The 23,346-nt window shown below is 47.4% G+C and overlaps 2 protein-coding genes across 2 annotated transcripts; both read left to right on the top strand.

Annotated features, from left to right (window-relative positions):
* The first annotated feature begins 37 nt into the window (after positions 1–37).
* Positions 38–15,206, top strand: LOC118906676 (dynein regulatory complex protein 10-like). Its single transcript, XM_036874221.1, has 2 exons — positions 38–102; positions 14,701–15,206. Exon 2 carries the CDS (start codon positions 14,794–14,796, stop codon positions 15,196–15,198), a length of 405 nt encoding a protein of 134 aa, XP_036730116.1. The 5' UTR covers positions 38–102; positions 14,701–14,793; the 3' UTR covers positions 15,199–15,206.
* A 19-nt stretch (positions 15,207–15,225) lies between these two features.
* IQCD (IQ motif containing D) lies at positions 15,226–22,738 on the top strand. The gene is made up of 4 exons (XM_036823400.1): positions 15,226–15,541; positions 18,483–19,021; positions 20,694–20,765; positions 22,112–22,738. The coding sequence occupies exons 1-4, from the start codon at positions 15,226–15,228 to the stop codon at positions 22,442–22,444; spliced, it is 1,260 nt and encodes a 419-aa protein (XP_036679295.1). The 3' UTR covers positions 22,445–22,738.
* The last annotated feature ends 608 nt before the right edge of the window (positions 22,739–23,346 follow it).

The raw sequence follows: 23,346 nt of genomic DNA, 5'->3' as shown, positions 1-23,346 counted from the left end.
AATCAGACACTGAGTCCCGCCTTCTGAGATTGGCCGGTAACCTAGCAACGCAGGCACCTCGGTGGTTACCACGGGTAGAAAAACCTGAAGCCCTCTGAGCAGGTGAATGACTTTGTGGGGAAGGGCTGTGAATGATGAAGAGATGGTGAATGGGGTCTAGCCCTCTATCCTTTGGCTCTCTGAGGAATCAGTAGCCCCCCACCGTGAGCCCGTCCCCGACTCAGGACCCTGCTCTCCAGCCCCTGCCTCAGTTTGGACCTCCCTCTCGACCCCCTGCAAGGACTACTGGGCATCCTCTACTCTGCCCCTCCACTTGTCCACTTCCTCATCCGTAAAACGTGGATGATACTAGTCAAGTGGAGTCGCATCAAAGTTAACTACTTTGAAGTCAAACATAGGTGCTGGGGGTAAGAGTGTAGTTTATAAGTCCACTACCATTTCACCCAACGGCCTATACATCCCAGGGTGAGCATCCAATGAAAGTGAGTGTTTAATTTTTTATTTCATTTTATTTTTTTAATTAATTAATTTATTTTTGGCTGTGTTTGGTCTTCGTTTCAGTGCGAGGGCTTTCTCTAGTTGTGGCAAGCGGGGGCCACTCTTCCTCGCGGTGCGTGGGCCTCTCACTATCGCGGCCTCTCTTGTTGCGGAGCACAGGCTCCAGACGCGCAGGCTCAGTAGTTGTGGCTCACGGGCCTAGTTGCTCCGCGGCATGTGGGATCTTCCCAGACCAGGGCTCGAACCCGTGTCCCCTGCATTAGCAGGCAGATTCTCAACCACTGCGCCACCAGGGAAGTCCCCGAAAGTGAGTGTTTAAATCAGGCAATTTTGATTATACCAATTTTGGCCTTTTGTGCTAACTTTAGAACTTAACTCCCGTCCCCGTCCTTAAAATATAATTTCATTTACATACTTAAGACAAAGGGTTTGTTGTGAGGATTAACTAAGGCAGAAAGTAGAATAGTGGTTGCCAGGGACTGGGGGGATGGGAAAACGGGGAGTTATTATTTAATAGGTACAGAGTTTCAATTTGAGATGATGAAAACGTTCTGGAGGTGGATGGTGGTGACGGTTGCACATAGATGTGAATGTAACAATTTAATGCCACTGAATTTAAACTGGTTACAATGGTAAACTTTGTTATATATATTTTACCACAATAATAATTTTTTTTTTTTTAATTTTTTAAATTTTATTTTATTTATTTTTTTATACAGCAGGTTCTTATTAGTCATCAATTTTATAACACATCAGTGTATACATGTCAATCCCAATTGCCCAATTCACCACACCACCATCCCCACACCCCCGACAATAATAATTTTTAAAAGCAACTATAAAGCTGGACAAAACCATCTAGTGCTATGTTAGCACACTGAAAATCAACCAAAGTCATACAACAAACTGAGAGTTTTTATTCATAAAACCACCAAACTTCAAGTTTGTGCTATACTTACCTGAGACTTCTCTGATTTCCCCACCCCCAGTTCTATGGGCATAATAGTTCAACCAGGGGGGGTAGCCCCCTGAATACCAACAGCTTCACTGTTACTGTCTGATGGGGCTCACTTGGTTTGAAGGAGTGTTGGCTAAAGTGGCAATCTTGGTGGGCAGAGAACAGGGGAGGCCGGCAGCTCTAGCAGTCCAAGGTTGTAATCCTATTTGGCACAAACAATGGACTGAAAGCTTGGAGTTCCTGGGGAGTGAGGCAGCCATAGGGGGCCTGATGAGCTCTGTGTATATCTTGGTTGACTGGAGGTTATGCGCATGTGTAGCAGAGACCAGAGCAGGCCCAAGCCACTTAATCCCTGGCCGTTGGAGCCTGTGTAGATGACTGCGTGCTGCACTTTCCATGGGAGAACAGAAGCCTTACTGGCTCAAAGTTTGAGCACAACCTTGGACCAACTTTTGGCTGAATATTAAACTATGTGGATACAGAGGCGACCCCTAGGAAGCCAGGTTTAAAAATAAAAATATGAAAAAAAAACTAAGCAGAGACATCAGTAGCTACACATTGTGGAGGAGACCGACTTGACAGATTTAGTCCAGGAAGTAAATTACCAAACACCCAAGCAAAACAAGAACAACAATCATTAGGGAGGAAAAAATACCGAGTTGCTACAAAAAAAAAAATCTTCCCTCTAAAATTTCCAGTGTTCAATAAAAGTTGTGAGACGTGTGTAAACGTACTCAGGAAAAAAAAGCAGTCAACAGAAAGTGTCTCTATGTGTCCCTAGATGGTGGCTTTAGCAGACAAAGGCTTCAAAGAAGCTATTATAAATATGTTCAAAGAACTAAAGGAAGCCATGTTTAAATAATTGAAAAAAGGTAGGATAACAATGACCCATCAAATAGAAAATATTTAGTATTCCAGAATAGACTGTGATAAATTAAGATGCACATTATAATCCCTAAGTCAACCACTAAGAAAACAACTCAAAAAAATTTTTTTAAATCAACAGAAGAATCAAAAGAGTAGACTAAAAATATTTATTTAACACAATAAAAGGCATTAAAGAAATAACACAGGAACAAAACAAGACATGAGATGAGACGAATAAAAAAACATAACAAAATGACAGATGTAAATCCAACTATATGAATAATTTAATGTAAATTATTAAATGTAAATGGAAAAAACACTTCAGTCAAAAGGCAGAGCTTGCCAGACTAGATTTAAAAAGTGAGACTGAACTATATGCTGCCTACAAGAGACTCACCTTAGATTCAAAGACACAAAGGAGTTGAAAGTAAAAAATTGGAATCCATGCAAAGAGTAAGCATGAGAGAGCTGGAGAGGCTATATTGCTATCAGAAAAAAATTGATTTTAAGACAAAAAATATTACTAGAACAAAGAGGGACATTTTATATTGATAGGAAGGTCAGTACATCAGGAAGATATAGCTAGACTGACCAAGAAAATAAAAGACACAAATTACCAAAATCAGAACTGCAGAAACTTAAAGAATTATAAGGAATATTATGAACAACTTCATGCCAAAAAAAGACAACTTAGATAAAATGAATGAATTCCTAGAAATACAAATTATTAAAATTGACCCAAGAATAAAGAGAAAATTTGAATAGACCTATAACAAGTAAACAGATTGAATTAGAAATAAATAGTCTTCAGGAATTCCCTGGCGGTCCAGTGGTTAAGACTCAGCGCTTTTACTGCCATGGGCCTGGGTTCGATCCCTGGTCCGGGAACTAAGATCCCACAAGCTGTGCGGCGCGGCCAAAAAAAAAAGAAAAAAAACAAATCTGCCCTCAAAGTAAAGCCCAGTGCTAGATGCCTTCACTGGCGAATTCCAAATAGTTAAAGAAGAAAACAGTGGGAAAGTCAAGAGTGAGAAGGGGTAAGTTCTGAGGTCACTGCTCACGCCTTTTCTGAATATTATAAAGTTGTCAGTAGAAGGCAAAAACCTATCCCACAGTTCCCTTTCCCAGACTTCACCCTCTACCAAGCCTTTTGATTGAAAGAAACAGTAACAGAGGCTGCAGAGTCAGTATCAATATCCTTGCCTCCAGGCTGGATAGGCTGCCCCAGGCATCCCAGCCAGACCTCTGCCCTGGCTCAGGGAGAGGCATCCCTTGGGAACACACTCCAGGCATGGTTAGATGTAAATGCCAGGGCTTTAGCTTGGGATTTTCACTTGATTTACAGTAAAAAAAAAAAAAAAAAATAGGGAATTCCCTGGCAGTCCAGTGGTTAGAGCTCCACACCTCCACACTTTCACTGCAGGGGACACGGGTTCAGTCCCTGGTCAGGGAACTAAGATCCTGCAAGCTGCGTGGCTTGGCCAAAAAAAAAAAAAAAATTGAATTAAAGGGGTGAGTCTTTCCTGCCTACTCAGTTGCTAAGTTCCCCACATGTACGTCCCTTTTTCCCTGGGAGAAAAGAGCTCTGGGCAATGAGGCTGATGCACTACATGATTTATCCCCCAACATATAATCATCATCATCACTCCCCGTTGAAGAGAGCTTTTAACTCTCCAAAGGGCTTTCCTGTCTATTAAACCATCCCTTCTCCACTCAGCTCCCTTTTGATGTGGCTAAGACAGGTGTCGTGTCACCAGGTGCCAAGGAGATAAGGGACTTGCCTAGACTTATTCCAAGAGCCCCTGACAGGAGAGAGTCATGCACCCAGGGCTCCTAAGACCCAACTTGTGAATCTGATCTTGATTCTGTAACTGATAGTGGCTTTAAATGGTGCTGAGGTCAGCTCGTCAGACAGAGCTGGGCTAGGCTTGGGCAAGCCTTCCTTTGAATCTGGATAGAGCCCTGGACTTAGCATGGGGGAGGCCAGGAGTTTTACAGGGAAGCCAGGCCGCTGTGGTCTAGACCAGTGGTTCTCAACCAGGAGCACCCCACCCACACTCCACAGGGACATTTGGCAACGTCTGGAGATATTTCATCTCCAACTGATCAGAGCTAATGGTGGGAGAAGGGTGCTACTGGCATCAAGTGGGTAGAGACCAGGAATGATGCTAAACATCCTACAAACACACAGGACAACCTCCACAGGAGAGAATTATCTGACCCAAAAGACAAGTGCTACACACACACACACACACACACACACACACACACACACACACACACCTTTTCCCTTCAGGCCCTAGTTAGTGGAACTGAAAGCAAAAGGGATTGAAAATCAAGTCCATTTGAAATACAGAGCATCAGGGAAAAGTATCTCTTTGACCTTAGCTCTCAAATAATCGCAGCAGGTTATATCCTATGACCAATCAAATGCCTTTAATATGCGGGCTTTTGAACACAGGTTGTTTTTGTTTTTGTTTTTGTTTTTTTGGCTGCGTTGGGTATTCGTTGCTGCGTACAGTCTTTCTCTAGTTGCGGCGAGCGGGGGCTGCTCTTTGTTGCAGTGTGCGGCCTTCTCATTGCAGTGGCTTCTCTTGTTGCGGAGCATGAGCTCAAGGCACGCAGGCTTCAGTAGTTGTGGCGCATGGGCTTAGTTGCTCCGTTGCTCCGCGGCATGTGGGGTTTTCCCGGACCAGGGATCGAACCCGTGTCTCCTGCACTGGCAGGCGGATTCCTAACCACTGCGCCACCAGGGAAGTCCCTTGGTTTTTTTTAACCACAAGCCAGACAAAGAAATACATTTTCCTCCTTGATCCAGCAGATGCCTGTTTAAATACAAAAGAATACTTACTACATGCAGTGCACTATGATATTTTCTATTCTATTTCATTTATTTTTTTATTTTTATTTTTTTAAATTAATTAATTAATTTATTTATGGCTGTGTTGCGTCTTCGTTTCTGTGCGAGGGCTTTCTCTAGTTGTGGCAAGCGGGGGCCACTCTTCATCGCGGTGCGCGGGCCTCTCACTATCGCGGCCTCTCTTGTTGCGGAGCACAGGCTCCAGACGCACAGGCTCAGTAATTGTGGCTCACGGGCTAGTTGCTCCGCGGCATGTGGGATCTTCCCAGACCAGGGCTCGAACCCGTGTCCCCTGCATTGGCAGGCGGATTCTCAACCACTGCGCCACCAGGGAAGCCCTATTTCATTTATTTTTAATGCTAGTCTCAACGGGCAAATTGATTCCACCACTCACTAAAGGGTCATGGTTTAAAAAACACTCTTCTACAACCTAATCTGTCAGTCAGGAAAAGCCAGTGTTTTGCATTTGCTAAGATTACGATTTAAATACATATATATATTTAAGTGGGGGAAGTTTATTTTAGAAGAATCTAAACTCACTGCTAAGAAATTCTTCCTTCTGTCTGAAACAACCTAAGTGATACTATCCACAGTTGGATATAACCAGAAATAAACACATCGAAAACCACACTGCCAAAAGAGGAATTAAGAACTGTGATGAATTAATTTGTAAGCGGGAAGAGACTGGAAAATGGTGAGCGGTTTAAGGGATCTCTGTCCTCCTCCATTACTAACTGAAAGTCATGAATAATGCAGAAACCTGCAAAATTAAAGACAGAAATAGTAAAAAGGAGTAAAAAATGGATCCATGTTGGCTCTTTATAAACCTTACTGCACAAAAACAAATATATTTTATTTTGAGGAAAAATACATGTTCTATTTTTAAAAGTATTCAAATGTTAATATTAAATTGTATCATTTTGGAAGTCATCCTAAAATCTCAACATGATTGAGTCAGGACTTCATTTCACACTCACAACAGTTTTATCAAGCGTGGGTTCTCTTACTGTCCCCACATTACAGGTGAGGAAGCCGAAGATGCTTAGAGACGTTCATTGACTAGCCTAAAGCCACACAGCAAGGAAGTGGTGATCCCCTAGGATTGAACTTCAAATTTGTCTGACATGGGAACCCACAAACTTAATCACTGTGCAGTAGGCTCATGTTTTCCCGTTCAGCTTCAGAGATGAGAGTCCAGAAGGTCAAGTGAATTTGCCCAGGGCTATAGCCGTGGCCAGTGGCCAGTAGAGAGTTGTTCATTATAACCAGCAGCTTAGAAATCTGTCCCTGGGAGCACATTCCCTCCCAACCTCAGTCACTATTCAGGGTCCTCTGTCTCCAAAGCACAGGATAACGCTGGAGCCTGTGGCCACAGAGCCATCACCACCGATGCAATCCAGTCTGTTAATACCTCCAGTGTTCACTGCTTCAGCTCCAGCCCCGGAACCTTCTGCAAGCCAAATGTCATCCATGAAACATGGGTTCTCAAAAAGGACAAGATAGGATTGGGTAATACTTCAAAAGCGGTGATAGAGGGAATTCCCGGGAGGTCCTGTGGTTAAGACTCCACACTTCCACTGCAGGGGGTGTGGGTTTGATCCCTGGTCCCTGGTCGGGGACCTAAGATCCTGCATGCCGCACAGCGCAGCCAAAAAAAAAAAAAAGTGGTGATAGGAAAAAAAATGCAACTAAACCATGAAAAAGAAAAAACAAACTATATTTAAATCTTTTACCTTAAAATTCCAAGCCCTGTGTCCAGGGATGGGAGACAACCCATATAGGCCAGATCTTGGCCCACCATTTTCACTATTGAAATGTGACACTATTTTCTGGTCCTAATTCAGGACAGAACATATTTTGTGAAATAACATTATCCTATGATGCCAACATCACCCTGTGAGGAAACGGGACTGTTGTTAAAGCTGGGTTTGCCATCTCTCCATTTATTCAATAGTGCTTTCCTGAGCGCCCACTGTAGGATAGTTGCTTGGGAGATAGCAGTCTTCATCATGAATGTCCTGCCCCTTTCCAGCCCCTCACCTTCCCCGCTCTAGACCTGGAAGGCTCAGATAAAGCCTATAGCGTTCTGAAAAAAAGCTAGCTGGGTGGTTCACAGGCCAGTTGGATCTTCCTGAGGCTGAAAGGAAAAATGCTGCTGCTTCGAAGGCAAAACCTCTGCCCATTAACCCAGCAGGTAGGTGGAGGAATCAGAACTAAGCGACCAGGAGTCCCTTAGCCATCAAGGACTTCCCTGAGTCATAAGCAGAACATCAGGATACAGGTGAAAGCACGGAATGTTAGGTCTTGAAGTCGTGGGGTGGGTGAGAATTGTGCCTCTCAGAAACATGGCAGAACTGTCAAAAGCACATGAAATCAGCTAAGCAAATTGTAACATCCACACGTGTTATCAAATTGATGGCCATAAAGTTCATAATATTCCTTTGTTATCATTTTAACATCCATGGGATCAGTAGTGATGGCCCCTCTTTCTTTCCTGATATTAGTACCTTGTCTCTTCTCTCTTTTTCTTAGTGTGTCTTTAACATCTCCCTACCGCTTGCTAATTTTGCTTTTTTAGCAAGACAGAGATCTGGTCTCAGACCCATCTTTCCTGGGTCACAGTATCTAGCTGGAATGAAATAACATCAGGATGTAGACATTGTTATCTTCTGTTTAATGAAAGTGAAACAGATTTTCCAGTTACAGCGAGGTATAAAGTTTCCTTTTTAATGAAAAGTACTTAAAGAGGAACATGAACGTGTATTTAAAGAAAATAATTGAGTTGATAATAGTACAGCTTGGCCTAGAGATTTGGCAGAAATCACAAAGGTGGCATTCCAGCGAGAGAGGTTTGGGCAACACTGAATTAGAACCAGCCGTCATGAAGGCATCTTTCTTGCCCCATCAGTTCTGCTCCGTATCGTGTGGCATCATGCTGTGCAACAATCCCCATGTCATGATCAGGTACGAGGTATGTCTTGGTAATTCGCTGATAATAAAGTTCCAAAGTACGTGAATGATTGACTCCAAAATATAAAAATCAATGAGAGATGATTCAAAGCTTACCCTAAAATAATTTAATCCCTCTCTCTCCCTCACCTGCATTCTGATAAGCTTTTTTTTTTTGGCCACGTGGCTTGTGGGATCTTAGTTCCCCAACCAGGGATCGAACCCAGGCCCATGGCAGTGAAAGTGCCGAGTCTTAACCACTGAACCGCCAGAGAATTCCTGATAAGCTTTCTTAAGTGAGGAGAAAGCAATGGGGTGGCAGCTCTGCGCTGTGAACTGTGTCTAGTCCCAGGGGTACCCATGCGAACGTGACACCAGGAGGAACACTATGAGGCACTAGAAAGAAAGGTGAATCAAGTCTAGCATTTATATTTATAAGTAGTATAATATAATATGAAGTAATGCAATATAATATAACATATTATATATGCACATATAACAACAAATATGCATATTCATGTTTGTAGTTGTTAAATAGATTGAATGCTATGGGAATCGAGTTTTGAACCCATCTCTTCTCTACGCCTCTACTTAACAGGACTCACTGAAACTGAACCAGCAAAGAATTAGTCTACAAATCATGATTCTAATTTTTCCGCCATAGAAGTCAATCTTAAAATCAAGAGGCTGGACAGAATAGTGGTTATGGGATGCAGCCTCCTAAGACAGACTGCCTGGGCTGAAATCCCAGCTCTGTGACTTACTTGCTGTAAACTAGTAGAAACAGCTAACCTCTCTCTGCCTTCCTTTCCTCTTCTGGAAAATGGACGTAATAAAAACACCTACCCCAAGAGGCTGTTGGGAAGAATAAAGGAGTTAATTCGTGTAAAGCATTTAGAACAGTGGTTGGTACATAGTAAGTTCTCAAGAGTTAGTTCGTGTTTTTGTTCGTGTTTTTGTTTTTTGTTTTTTCGGGGCCGCACCGCGTGGCTTGTGGGATCTTAGTTCCCTGACCAGGGATCAAACCCAGGTCCCTGGCAGTGAGTGTGGAGTCCTAAGCACTGTACCGCCAGGGAAGTCCCAAGAATTAGCTAGAATTTAATGGCATTTCTTAAAATGAGATGCTCCCCCCCACACATAAACCTCTCTCTCTCCGTCTCCCTCTCTCCCTCCCTCCCTCTCTCCCTCTCTCCCTCTCTCTCTCTCTCCCTCTCTCTCTCTCCCTCTCTCTCTCTCTCCCTCTCTCTCCCTCTCTCTCCCTCTCCCTCTCTCTCCCTCTCTCTCCCTCTCTCTCTCTCCCTCTCTCTCCCTCTCTCTCCCTCTCCCTCTCTCCCATCCCTCTCCTCTCCCTCCTCTCCTCTCTCATCTCTCTCCTCTCTCTCACTCTCCTCCCTCTCTCTCTCTCCTCTCCTCCTCTCTCCTCTCCTTGTCTCTCACTCCTCGCTCCCTCTCTCCTCCTCCCCGCCTCCCTCCCCTCTCTCTCCTCCTCTCCCTCCCCCCCTCTCCCTCTCTCCCTCTCCTCTCTCTCTCTCTCGCCTCTCTCTCCCTCTCTCCTCTCCTCCTCCCTCTCTCTCTCCCTCTCTCTCTCCCTCTCGCCCTCTCTCTCTCCCCTCTCTCTCTCTCCTCTCCCTCCCTCTCTCCCCCTCCTCTCTCTCCGCTCCCCCTCTCTCTCTCTCCCTCTCCCTCCTCTCCCCCCTCGTCTCTCTCTCTCTCCTCTCTCCTCTCCCTCCCTCCCCTCTCTCTCCCTCCCTCCCCTTGTCTATCTCTCCTCTCTCCCTCCCTCCTCTCCTCCTCTCCCTCCCTCTCCCTCTCCCTCTCTCTCTCTCTCCTTGTCTCTCTCTCCCTCTCTCTCTCTCTCTCTCTCTCTCTCTCTCTCTCTCTCCAATTTGTTTTTTCACACCCTCTGACTTCTCCATGGACCAGTGCTGGATTTGCAGGGTACTTGTAGGCTAGTTGGGTTTTCTTCTCCTTTTTCTCCCCGGGGGAAAATATATAATTTTTTTTTTTCTTCTTCAAAATGTTCCGAGAGGGAAAGTAAAACATCCAACAAGCTTATTTGAGTGAAAACAAGGTATAATTTGCATGATAAAGATATATTTCCATTTATAAAGTTCATCAGCAGAATTAATGACAAAGGGAAGATCCAATTCAAGTCCCCTCTCCATTAACAACCTTGTTTCACTCTTAGGGCAAGAATTTTAAAAGGAGAGGCTTAAGTTGGAAATGATTGAAATATTAAGGTTCGTGGCATTAATGAAGTGATCGTATTAGAATTCAAGGAAAGGAGATTCTCCAGTGATTTTTGTAATCAGAGTCAGATGCATTTCCCCCAATTCCATTTCCACCAGCTTTTTCTTGTTCACCCAAATGAGCTGTCAGGAACTGATGGGCGTCATCATAATCAAAGAAAACAAGTTTGCCCTTTAAAGCAAAGAGGTAATTTGGCTGAAAGCAAATTGGAAACATTTCCTATAACGTTGTATTTGCAGCGGCAATCTCTAAAGAATTTGAGAGGTTTGATTTATGCTTGAGAGCCTTGGGGGACCATGGGGAGAAGTGAGTTCATTAAACACTTTGTTCACATTCATTCTGTGGCCCGTGGGACGGAGATCCTTCATTCCCCGGGGAGGCTGAGGAAGCTCCATGGCTGTCCCTAAAATGTTATTTTCAGGAAAAGCCTTAAGGAACTCACGAGATTGATTGGGGAACAGGAAGCGGGTGGGAATCAAGGAGATGCAAGATAATGCCCTTCTGCCCCAGGCCTCAGCTCCCAGAGGCTTCTGATTTTTTTTTAAAAATAAATTTATTTATTTATTTATTTTTATTTTTGCCTGCGTTGGGTCTTCGTTGCTGCGCGCGGGCTTTCTCTAGTTGCGGCGAGCGGGGGCTACTCTTCATTGCCGTGCGCGGGCTTCTCATTGCGGTGGCTTCTCTTGTTGCGGAGCATGGGCTCCCAGCGCACGGGCTTCAGTAGTTGCGGCATGCGGGCTCAGTAGGTGTGGCTCGCGGGCTTAGTTGCTCCATGGCATGTGGGATCTTCCTGGACCAGGGCTTGAACCTGTGTCCCCTGCATTGGCAGGCAGATTCTTAACCACTACACCACCAGGGAAGCCTGAGGGATCCATTTTTCCTGGCCGAGGAACAAAGCCTCCTTAGCACCTGATCTGGGTGCCTTTCTTCCTGTTCTTTATTACTTCAGGTGTTCCTTGGATTTCCTTACTCTTTGCCTTGCTGAACAGGTGTCTGTTGTGGCTTCATACATTGCTTCCTCCTCCCTTGCATTCATATCTCCATTCCCAAGGTCTTCCTGGAGCCCCCTTGACCTTGTGTTGTCAGTTGCCTAGCATATTTTGTCAGCTACGGTCCTTTGATCGTGAGCAACAGAAACTAACCCTGGCTAAGCAAAATGGTGCAGGAAAAGCTGAAGATCCAGCCCTCAGACAGGACGGCAGCCAAGGAAGTTCTGGGGATCTTGGTAGCAGAATCTTCAGGAACCCATCACTGGCATGAATCAGGTCCTGCCATTTCTCATCCATGAGTCACTCTTCAGGGTTCCTAGGAGGCAGAGACCAGGATTGTTTGATTGGCAGTCCCACCAAGACCACACACAGGGAGAGAGAGGATGAGTTCCTCAAAGGAAAAGTGGGGTGCTGTCACCTGACACAGGGCAAACAGGTCATGGGAAGGCCGAGACATCCTTGCCCACTGTCTACTCCAGTTATGACAGCTATAGCTCTATGAGTTTAAAACTGAAGTCTCTGTCCTCCCTTCTAAACTTCCTCTCCCAGTTTCCCTAGATTCTCAAGGGCCCCACCATTCTCTCCCATCCCCACCCAAGCTCAAAATTGTCCTTCATTCATCAGGTCCTGATGGTTCTTTCTTCAAAACGTTTCTCACATCCACAGACAGAGTATGAAAATCGAAATGGCCCAGGTAACATGTAGTGGTGGCAACAGATCTCTCCCCAAGATGAATATCAGTTTTTTTCAGTGCTGGGAATTCAGTAGTCATCAAAATTGATAAAGCCTCTACCTTCTTTGGAGCTTGCTTTTTAGAGGAGGGGAAAGACAGACCATAAACAAATAAAGAGGTCCATGGAGAGATGTCATATGGTGAAAATTAACCTATGGAAAAAGTAAACAGGGTAAGGGGACTGGGAGGGTGGGGGAGAAGGAGAGGGTTTATATTTTACATTGGGAGTCATTAAAGCATTCACTATGACACTAATATTTGAGCTGAGAAGAAGTGAAGGTAAACTCTACTATACCTTGGACAGGAACTATACCTTGCATCTTTTTTATAACCCCAGGGGCTCAATAAATACCTGAATAGATGACTACAGGGATGATCTTTATTGCAGGAGCAGGAGCAGATGTAAGCAGCCCATTGAAGGAGCTCTTTAATCATCCAAGTGAGCGATATTAAGGGCGTTACTCGGTGGTAGAGAGGCTGCTAGGAAGGAAATGGACTGGGAGCTCTCAAGGAGAGAACACAGATAACTGGGTGGTACGTTGGATGCGGGGGGTAAGGAAGAGTTTAGGTGGCACTCAGGATTCTGGCTTGAGCAGTTAGGGTGGCAGAATTGCTGATCATCAAGACAAGGGATAGGAATGGGCAAGGTGAGGGGTGGGGACATGGTGGGGTCCATCTTCAATATGGTATGTTGATCCAGGGCAGCAGGCGTTCATTAGGTACATCTGGATCTCCAGCTGGACCCAGAGATGCAGACTGGGAAACCGCTGAAGTCCTAGACTTGGGATTTTGTTTTCCCTGGGCTAATAATATTAGTTATTTATTGAGCACTCACAATGTCCAAGATCTGTGCCAGAAATTTCCCATGTGATGATCCCTGCTTAATGACTGAGGAAGCCCAGGCTTTAGGGGGATTACATAACCAGCCCAGGGTCCCACAGCAAGGATCTGAAAGTCAAGTGGAGCTGCTGAAAAGCTAGTACCCTTAGCCATCATGCCGTATATGCAACATCGATTATTGATTTCTGATTGCAACCATAGATTTCTTCTGAAAGTCTTTTACTTTTTTATTTATTTATTTATTTATTTATTTATTTATTTTTTTTCTGGCCACACTGCACGGCATGTGGGATCTTAGTTCTCCCACCAGGGATCGAACCCGTGCCCCCCGCAGTGGAAGCACGGAGTCTTAACCACTGGACTGCCGGGGAAGTCCCTCTGAAAGTCTTTTAAATAAACTTTAAATTTTGTAATAATTATAGATTTACAGAAAAGTTGTAAAGATAGTTCAGAGACTTCCCATGTGCCCTTCATTCAGCTCTCCCTGATGTTAATATCTTACATAACCCTGGTGTGTTTGTCAAAGCTAAGAAATAAACACTGATACGATGCTGTGAACTAAACTATCGACTTTATTTGGATATCACCAGTTTTCCTACTAGTGTCTTTTTTCTGTTCCAGGAGCCACTTCAGTATACAATATTGCATTTAGCAAAACAGCTTTTTATAATATATTTTTAAAAATTGAGGTATAGTTTATTTACAATATTGTGTTAGTTCCAGGTATACAGCAAAGTGATTCAGTTTTATATATACACATATATGTACACAATCTTTTTCAGATTTTTTCCATTATAGGTTATTACAAGATACTGAATATAGTTCCCTGTGCTGTACAGTAAATCCTTGTTGTTTATCTATTTTACATATAGTAACGTGTATCTGTTAATCCCATGCTCCTAATTTATCCCTTCCCCCTCCTTCCCCTGTGATAACCATAAGTTTGTTTTCTATGTCTGAGTCTGTTTCTGTAGCAAAAATTTTTTAAATTGTACTTTGAAGTCATCGTTCATCCCCACCCCCATTTCTTTAATCCATTCTTAAAAGCCAGTGCAAATGCGCTGTGCTGGCCCTCATGCTGTTCGCTCTCAGCACCATTATTTGCTTGTGCCTCTTCTGCTCTGTCTCCAGCTGCTGAGCCCTGCAGGCTGCATTGCCCAGGCTCCGTTGTCGCTGGTTTCCCACTGGATTTGGTCAGTGGGAGGCACTGGTGTTAGATTAGAAGGCTGGACAAAGGGAGAAACCAGATTTCTCCTCTTCTCTCTGCTTTGGGCTGCATTTCCGGCAGTGGCCACAGTTCCACTGGGGCTATAGTGACTCCTGGACAGAAAATGGCTGTGGCTCCAGCTTCCCCTGGGTGGCCCTGATCCCCAAACCCACCACTTCCTCCTTCTTCGTGGTTTCCTGCCATTGACAATAGCTGGGTGGCTTACCCTTACCCTGGTTGGCCTCTCAATTCTTCCATCACCCACGTAACTGATTGCTGTGTTTGAACACCTAGAATGATGTCTGTATTCCTGGTTGGTCCCTGCCTGACACATGTGCCTGAGACCCAGCTCCACACATGGTCCCCTTACCCTTGGGGCCCTGAGCACTGTTACAAAGCTAAAAACGGCTTTCCTTGAGAGGTTCTGTGTAAAAGCTGCAGAGCACGTAAAACAAACTCTCCACGTCAACAGTTTACGGCTGCTGTGGCCACACCAGCCATCCCGATGTCAGCCTGACTCTGCTGACTACCTACTCCTCCCTTTTTCAGGGTTGCCAGAGACAATAAAAGCAGGAAGCCCAGATAGTCTACCAAAGTCTCAATCTCTCAGGGCGTACAAAGGCGAAGAAGACCGCTCATAAAATGGCTTTGGACGTCCTTGCCGTGGCCCCTCTCTACCAAGACCCTGACGTCAACAAAGTAAGGCTGATAGCACAGACGACCAAAAAGTCCACCACCCCGCCAAAACCCATGCCTCCTACCAAGACCAAACTCACCACCATCGAGACCAAGAGGATCATGTCCGTCCTGGACGAGACCATTCACAAGGTGGAGTTGGTGACCCTGCTGTCATACGTGGCATCCAGTTCCAAGAATTCGGAGGGGATGCTGGGGGAGGACATCATGAAAGCAGTGAGAGAGCACGAGGACCTTGCCAGATCCTCCTGGATCGCGTCAATTACCTGCAAGGAGGAAGAGAAGGCAGTTGCAGGAGGAAGAAGAGAGTTCGAGGATGAACCGTGGTTCCGAGACCGTGTCTCTCCATAGAGGTGCAGAAATCCACCTCCCCCCCTTATGCAGCAGATCAAAGGATCCACCAAGAACGTCGTGAGACTGCTGCTCAGTAACCCCAGGCTTGCCAGTCTGTTGCAGGTGCAGACCCTGGGCAGAAGTGCGGAAGCCCAGAGTTTTATTGATAGCCTGGTAGAACTCCGAGGTTTCCTGTTTGAGAAGCTGCTCACTAGTCCCATGGAAGCCAGAGACAAGACTCAGTTCATCCAGGACATCACCAGACGGAATCAGAGGAACCAAGAAATCATCGATACTCTGGAAAATGAATTGGCAGCCTGCATGAGGAACAGGGATGCAGAGGTATCACTGCACAATATTGGTCAAGTTATAGAAGGAGCCCCAGGGAGGAGCCCAAATCTTTTGGCATTTGTTTGTTTTTTTTTTTTTAAAGGAATTCCTTTATTTTTTTTATTATTTATTTATTTATTTATTTATTTTTGGCTGTGTTGGGTCTTTGTTTCTGTGCAAGGGCTTTCTCCAGTTGTGGCAAGCGGGAGCCACTTTTCATCGCGGTGCGCGGGCCTCTCACTATCGCGGCCTCTCTTGTTGCAGAGCACAGGCTCTAGGTGCACGGGCTCAGTAGTTGTGGCTCATGGGCTTAGATGCTCCGCGGCATGTGGGATCTTCCCAGACCAGGGCTCGAACCTGTGTCCCCTGCATTGGCAGGCAGATTCTCAACCACTGTGCCACCAGGGAAGCCTGGCAGTTGGGTTTTTTCCTCAGTGATTTAAATAGCTGTTTTCATTCATTTACTCCATAAATATTGTTTTGAGCACTTACCAGGTGCCAGGTCTTATAAATGATGAGTCCACATGGTCCCAGCCTCATGGAGTTCATGATAGGGAAGGTAGGTCTTAAAGAGCTGATTTAATTACAGTTTTGAGAAGTACAAGGAAGGGTAAGTATAGGGTGCTATAAGAGAGTGTTATAGGAGACCTGAACTTGGAACTCAGGGACGTTGAAGCCAAGACATGAAGAATGAGAGGGAGTGAACCAGGCAAGTGAGGTAGAGAGAGACCTTCCAGGCCAAAGCTGGATAGTAAATACTTAATTTAAGGCTTTGCTGGCAGATGACACAGGGCCTTTGAGGCCTAATCGAGGAATGTGGTCTTTGTCCTGAGGGTAAGGGGCAGGTAGGAGGGGTGGAAGCTCTAGAAGAATTTTTAAGAGGGGAAAGGATAACATTATCCCAACCTAATAATAACCATTTGGGGACACATACTATGTGTTATTCTGTACACACATTTTCGCACTAACAACTAGCAAAGTCCCTGGGAAGTGGCGTATAAGTATAGGTTTGGCTGCTAAAACAGAGACCCCAAATAAGAGTGGCTTAGTCAAGCTGGTGATGTATTTCTGTTTAACAGAGAACTGGCATGGAAGCTCTGCTTCGTAAACTCGTCAGGGGTCCAGGTTCCTTGCTGCTGGCTTCTCTGCTGTCCCCCACATGGGACTTCTAACTGTGGACCCAGAAGGCTGCTCCAGCTTTCCACCGTCATGTCGCCACTGGTCCAGCCAGCAGGAAGGAGGAAAGGGGAGGAGGGGACTTTGTCCTGCCCTTTTGGGACATCACCTAGAAGCAGCATTCATACAGTTCTTAGCTACACCCAGTACTAGAGATGCTGGGAAAGTGGTCTGTAGCTGGGGCCACCTTCCCAGTGAAACGTTCTGCTCTACAGCCTTTCTGGGGAGGACAGGTCCTGGGGGACAGCCAGCCAGCACTGCCACATTTTCATCGCCCTGTGATAGATGAGAGATCAAGGCCACCCTCCCTCCCTGATGCACTAGCTCAGGGGGGTCCCCCCTTCCTTATGTTCTCTCCGACTTTGTCCTGTAAAGCATTCATCAGGGTTTGTTGATGAGTATTTGTGTGATGATTTGATGATATGATTGGGGTCTGGCTCCCCCACAAGAGGACAGGGACCTTGTCTCTCTTGGCCCTCCACTGTGTCCCTAGTGGGCCTGGCACAAAAAAGGGGACAAGGTAATTATCTGCTGAGTAGAGAGATGACAGGCTCCTGGGTGCTCAGGGGAGACCACTCATAGGTTGGAGGGGTGTCACCTAGGGACAGGAAAAGGACTTCCAAGTGGCTTTGCTGGTCTCATTTGGGTAGTGGAAACAGCTTGGGGCTGCCAAGTTGGACAGATCTGGGGTCAAATTCCATTTCTGCCAGGTGGGCAGATTTCATCAGGTCACTGGATCTCAGTGTAAAATGAGAGGATGACACCAGTAAGGCATGTTGAGGGGTCCACAAGAAAAGCTCTGACTGTGAATAGTACTGCCTGCTTCAAACCCAACCCCTGAAGGCTGAAGACTTGCCCACAGGACAGGCTTGCCTCAAACCCCTCCCCACCCCGCCTCCCACTCCCTGAGTACAGGAGGTGAGCTCAGACCCGCTGCGGCCCTGCTGCCAGCTGCCCCCAGCCCGAGGCTGCTGGCCTGAGCCAGCCACAGCACCGGTGTGTTCAGAGGGACACCCTAGCGCTTGTGATCAGCCTTTGGAGTTTATTTACGAAACAGCGGCGCCCCCCAACCCCAATTCCTGTTTTATTTTATTTTATTTTTTTTAAATTTTTATTTATTTATTTATTTATTTTAAACATCTTTATTGGAGTATAATTGCTTTACAATGGTGTGTTAGTTTCTGCTTTATAACAAAGTGAATCAGCTATACATATACATATATCCCCGTATCTCCTCCCTCTTGCATCTCCCTCCCACCCTCCCTATCCCACCCCTCTAGGTGGTCACAAAGCACCGAGCTGATCTCCCTGTGCTATGCGGCTGCTTCCCACTAGCTAGCTATTTTACATTTGGTAGTGTATATATGTCCCTGCCACTCTCGCCCTTCGTCCCAGCTTATCCTTCCCCCTCCCCGTGTCCTCAAGTCCATTCTCTACGTCTGCGTCTTTATTCCTGTCCTGCCCCTAGGTTCTTCAGAACCATTTTTTTTTAGATTCCATATACATGTGTTAGCATACGGTATTTGTGTTTCTCTTCCTGACTGACTTCACTCTGTATGGCAGACTCTAGGTCCATCCTCCTCACGACAACCAATTCCTGTTTTAGAACCGACTGAGGGGCAGGAGCCAAGGCAGGCCCTCAAGGGGAGAGTGGGGGGGGCAATCCCTGCAGTGTGTGTTTAGCTCACACTTTCATGCATCGCACCAAGTGTCCCTGGCAACTAGGCACTCCCCTGCTGTGCCCCGGGCAGGAGCGTCGCGCTGTCGCAGACCTCTCCTCCTGTGACCCCGCTCAGGCGCGCCTGTGCACTTCACTCACGCCGGGAAACAGAGGATGGTGGCCACGAACGTGGGCTCTGGATCAGACAGACCTGGCTTCAAATTCCATCTCAGCTGCGCAACCCCAGCCAGACTCAACCCCACCCTGAGCCTCAATTTCCCGGTCTCTAGGCAGGCTGTCCCCGTCTGTCCTCCGGGGCCAGGGCTGGGATTTGGTGAGGTAGTAGCGCCCCGTCCTGAGGGGGCTGCAGGCACGCCAGCCTCTCCTGCGACGGCTGATGATTGCGGAGGTATCCTGGAGCCTCTCTTCTTCCTGGCCCAGGTGGAGAAGGAGAACTTCGTGATCCAAGAACTGAAAAACCACCTGCACCAGGTGCTCAGGTTCTCAGAGAACAGCCTCCTTCGCACCAAGCAGGAGGCGGAGAGGCGGCAGAAGGCGGACTTCCGGGCCTCGCAGGCCCGGGTGGCCAAGATCCAGCAGGAGATCCTGCTGCTGCGGTCGCAGTTCAACAGCCTGGTCATGGAGAACCGGCAGGCGGAGCAGGCGCTGAGGAAGGTGCCCCGGGGAAGCGGGGCGGTGGGGGCAACGGGGCCCCTGGGGCAGGGGAGGGGGTGAAGGGAGGGCCAGGCGCAGGGCTTGGGGTGGGGAGCAGCTCCCTGGGGAGAAGGGTGCAGGGAAGCCCAGGATGGACGCCGTATCCCTCGGGAGGCGGGAGGGAGCAGCACACGGGCCCAGGGGCTGGGGGCAGAGAGATCAGGTCCTGCTGCACGCCAGCTCTGTGACCTTGGGCAAGTTCCTGAACTCCTCTGAGCCCCACAAGGAGGATGATACCCACCTGTCCTGCAAAGGAAATGAAGGCGCACAGAAACCTCTGGCAAATCTCTTAACTCCTTCCGAGCCTTAGTTTTCACATTTTTAAAATGAAAGTGATTGAGGAGGCCTTAATGAGTTGCTATGAGAATTAGATGGGATGATGGGTAGACAGCTGGTAGCACCTAGTAGGTGCTCAATAAATATCCTTTTTTCATCTGCCTTCTCCATTGTCTCAGCCAGGACCCAGGCCCAGCATGCACGCAGTTTGCTTCCGAATCCCTTTCCTCACAAAGGGCACCCTTTCTAACACTTGTTCTCAGATTTGTTTTTGTTTCACTACACTTTTGAGCATCTGATGGAGGCACTGGCCTCTCCCCCACGAAAAGGCACAGAAGCACATACCCATGGTGGGGGGGGGCAATTCTTGGGTCACAGGCCCCCTGAAGCCAGCCCATCCGTGGTGCCCAAGTTACAAACTCTTGCACTATAGGACTAAGGAGCTGATTTTTTTTTTTTTAATTGAGGTGAAATTCACGTAACACAAAATATAAAAGTTTAAAGTTATTCAGTGGCACTTAGTATATTCACAATGTCATACAACCACAACCTTTATCTAGTTCCAAAATATTTTCATCACCTCCAGATAAAACCCTGTACTCATTAAGTAGCTTCTCCACCCCCCCCCCCACCCCACCCCAGTCCCTGGCAACCACTAATCTACTTTTTGTCTCTATGGATTTGCCTATTCTGGACTCTTCATGTAAATGTAATCATACAATATGTGGTCTTTCGTGTCTGGCTTCTTTCACTTAGCATTGCACTTTCAAGGTTCATCCACGGAGCATTGACCAATACTTCACTCCTTTTTATGGCAGAATAGCATTCCATTGTATGTACAGGAGCTGATCTTTTAAAAACAAAATTAGATCATGTTCCTCCACTGTCTATCTAAATCCACCCAACAGCTTCCACTCTCCCTTACGTTAGAAACCAAACTCCTTCCACTGCTGACACACTCTCTGTGACACAGCTTCTCACTCTGAGCTCAACGGGACCATTCTCCTCCCCGGCCACGCCATTCCAGCCACACTGGCTCAGTTCCTACTCCTTAAACATCACCAGCTTGTTCCCACCTCAGGGCCTTTGCACCTGCTGCTCCCTCTGCCTACAATGTTCTGGAGCCGGACTGCTGGCTTCACATCCAAGCTCCACCACCCATTAGCTCTGTGATCTTGGGCCAAGTGTGTTAGCACATCTGGTCCTCCGTGTCCTCGCCTGTGAAATGGAGAACGTACCTTGTGATGTGGATTCAGGAGGCGAGGCGTGATGCAGGGCCTGCTGATGCAGAGCGGGCTGAGTGCTTTTTATTGTTAATATTAGTCCATCACACAATGACTAATTGAATTTTTTTTAGAAAAAATATAAAGTGGAAACGGAAATTGAGAACTGGATCCAGAAATACGATTTGGAGATGAGCGAAAAGCAGGTATTTGTCTGCCTAAGTCTCTCTCAAGTGTGTTTCCCAAGATCCTCTAGGAATGGGGGTGAGGGGTGGAGTAGAGAAGCCCTAGTATGGTCCATGGTCTATGCCAAGTTCTGGGCCTCTCCAGAGTGGCTTCCCTGCCCCTTCCTTAGGCTCAAGGGTTTGTCTAGCCTGGGGCAGTGAGGGGAGCGGTGGGAAAGGAAGGAGCCAGAAGCTGCGAGCCACTAAGATGTGCTTGACACCAGGCCCAAAGATCTTGGCTCCATCTACTGTCAATATCCCAGACTCCCTGTTCCCTCCTGCTCAGCTCCTGCTAGCAGCCCCCTAAGCCAGGACTCATCCCCATGGGATTCAAGCATTCACCTCCACCACTTCAGTCAGTCACTCAGGAACTTTCTACCGAGTGCTTAGATGTGCCAGGTGCTGGGCTCCAGCGGTCAAGAAAGTCCCCATTGTCACCTGGAGGTTCTACCCTAGTGGCACTTACTCGCTGTGTGACCCTAAGCAAGGGACTTGACCTTTCTGAGCCCGTTTCTGAATGTGATCACATAACAGCCACACTGGAACCATGGTGGAGATTTAACAAGTCACTGTTGCCACAGGTGCTTGTACAGCACAGGATCTGGCCTGGAGGAGGTGCTCAGGGAATAGTAGCCTAAAAACGGGGTGCCCTTAAGCCTCCACCCAGCTCTGTGATAACATCGGTGGCCCACAGCCCCAACTTTGGGGCAGGGAGGCCTGGTGAGCACTGGAAGTGACATCAGCCTCTGAGTGGTCAACGTCACGTGTGCTGTCTGATCCTGAGTGCTCTACGAAGGGGAGACTTTGGAGGCTGTGCTCTTGTTTCTCTGTTCCCAATGAGGGTGGTGGTTTAATGATGGCAGAGACCGAGTCCACTTAGCTCTGTGTTCTCTGGAAGTACTTTTCTTCTGGTAGATGCCTGGTGGGAGGGGGGGATGGACGTTGCATCCATCCCGTCATTTAATCCTGGAAATAGCTCCCACCCCTGCTCCTGGGTTTGGAATTGTCCCCATGTTTCAGATGAGGAAAAATGACAGCTTGAAAGGTGAAGCCCCTCAAGATGCGGCTGAGCTGAGATTGGAAGCCCAGCCTGCCCAGCCCATGAGCCGTGTTCTTTCCTCCTTCCTGAAACTATTTCAGCTGGGTCCCACTGCAAACTCAGATGGACCGCATCAGCTCTCCCATTCTCATCTGGGCCTCAGATGCAGAAAGGCTTAGCGTAGGCGGCATTGCTGGGGTGGAAGCGCCTTCGGGAAGGGTGGGAACAGAAGAGGGTGGCAGGCGGTGCTCTGTGCCTGGAGACCCCTACGCCCTGCCTCTCACCCCAGGATGAGTACGAGGAGCTGGATGTCATCCACAAAGAGGAGAAGCTCCAGCTGGAGGAGCTGAAGAGACGGCATGACGTGCTGGTGGAAGAGTTCTCCCAGATCCAGGCCGAGCAGGAGATCAACGCCAAGAAGAGGCTGGAAGCCGAGCAGGAGATGGTGCACATGGTGCGGGCTGCCACGCTCATCCAGGCCCTGTGGAAGGGCTACCTGGTCCGCTCCATGCTCAGGTCCAAGAAGAGGAAGCGGAGCAAGAGCAAAGTGAAGGAGGAGAAGGGCAAGGGCAAGGGCAAGGGCAAGGGCAAGGAGAAGGGCAAGGGCAAGGGTAAGAAATGAGTCCTTCCCCCAGCCTGCCCAGACCCCTGCCCTCACCATGATCTTACCTCTCACTCGAGAGCCGGCCTGGAAGCCCCTGGGATGTGGAGCCCTGCTCCTGCAATTTTTCAAAATTAAAAACCCTTTTAAACCACAGCCTACAAATAAACTTCACTTTACCCAGGGCCATTGGGTGTGTGTCCATGCTGCAGATGCCGTTTTCACGAGGGGAACACACAGGCTGGGTGTCAGCACGTAACCATTCCTTCGTTTAGCCTCGGTGGGAAGCCGGACCCCGGGCTGCAGCCCCCTCGGTCCCAGCCCAGAAGCTGCCATGACTGCGATGGACACATCACCCACCAGAACAGCTGGGTGTGGGTCACAGCTGCCCACAGGGGAGGGCGGGGCAGGCAGAGAACTCCAGGAGGAAGAGGGAGGGTTTCAGGCTGCACTCTGCCCCTGTTCTGGGTATCAATTTGCCCACAACTTCTCCCTGGTTTAGCACCGTGAAAGCTCAGGGGTCCTGAGGTCATAAACCAGCAACCTCACATTAGCCTTATTCGGGTGTCCAGGTAGTTGAAGAATATATTTTTTAATTCACTACTGGCGTTTTTTTTTTTAAGTCTTTGTTGAATTTGTTACAATATTGCTTGTTTTATGTTTTGGTTCTTTGGCCGTGAGGCATGTGGGGTCTTAGCTCCCTGACCAGGGATCCAACCCACACTCCCTGCACTGGACCACCAGGGAAATCCCCACTGCTGGCATTTACAAAATCAGAGGCTACTGCTTAAAAATGCCTGTTCTGGAAAAATCTCATCATCCAGATAGCCCGGGCCTGCATGTCTTCTAAAGGTGAGCAGGAACGCCCCCTTTAGATGGCAGAGACAGGTGGTCCCAGTCCCCACCACTCCCAACTGTCTTCC

Source organism: Balaenoptera musculus, chromosome 14 (genome assembly GCF_009873245.2).
Source record: "Balaenoptera musculus isolate JJ_BM4_2016_0621 chromosome 14, mBalMus1.pri.v3, whole genome shotgun sequence".
In the NCBI taxonomy this organism is placed as follows: Eukaryota; Metazoa; Chordata; class Mammalia; order Artiodactyla; family Balaenopteridae; genus Balaenoptera; species Balaenoptera musculus.
This window is presented reverse-complemented; position numbering and strand designations above follow the sequence as displayed.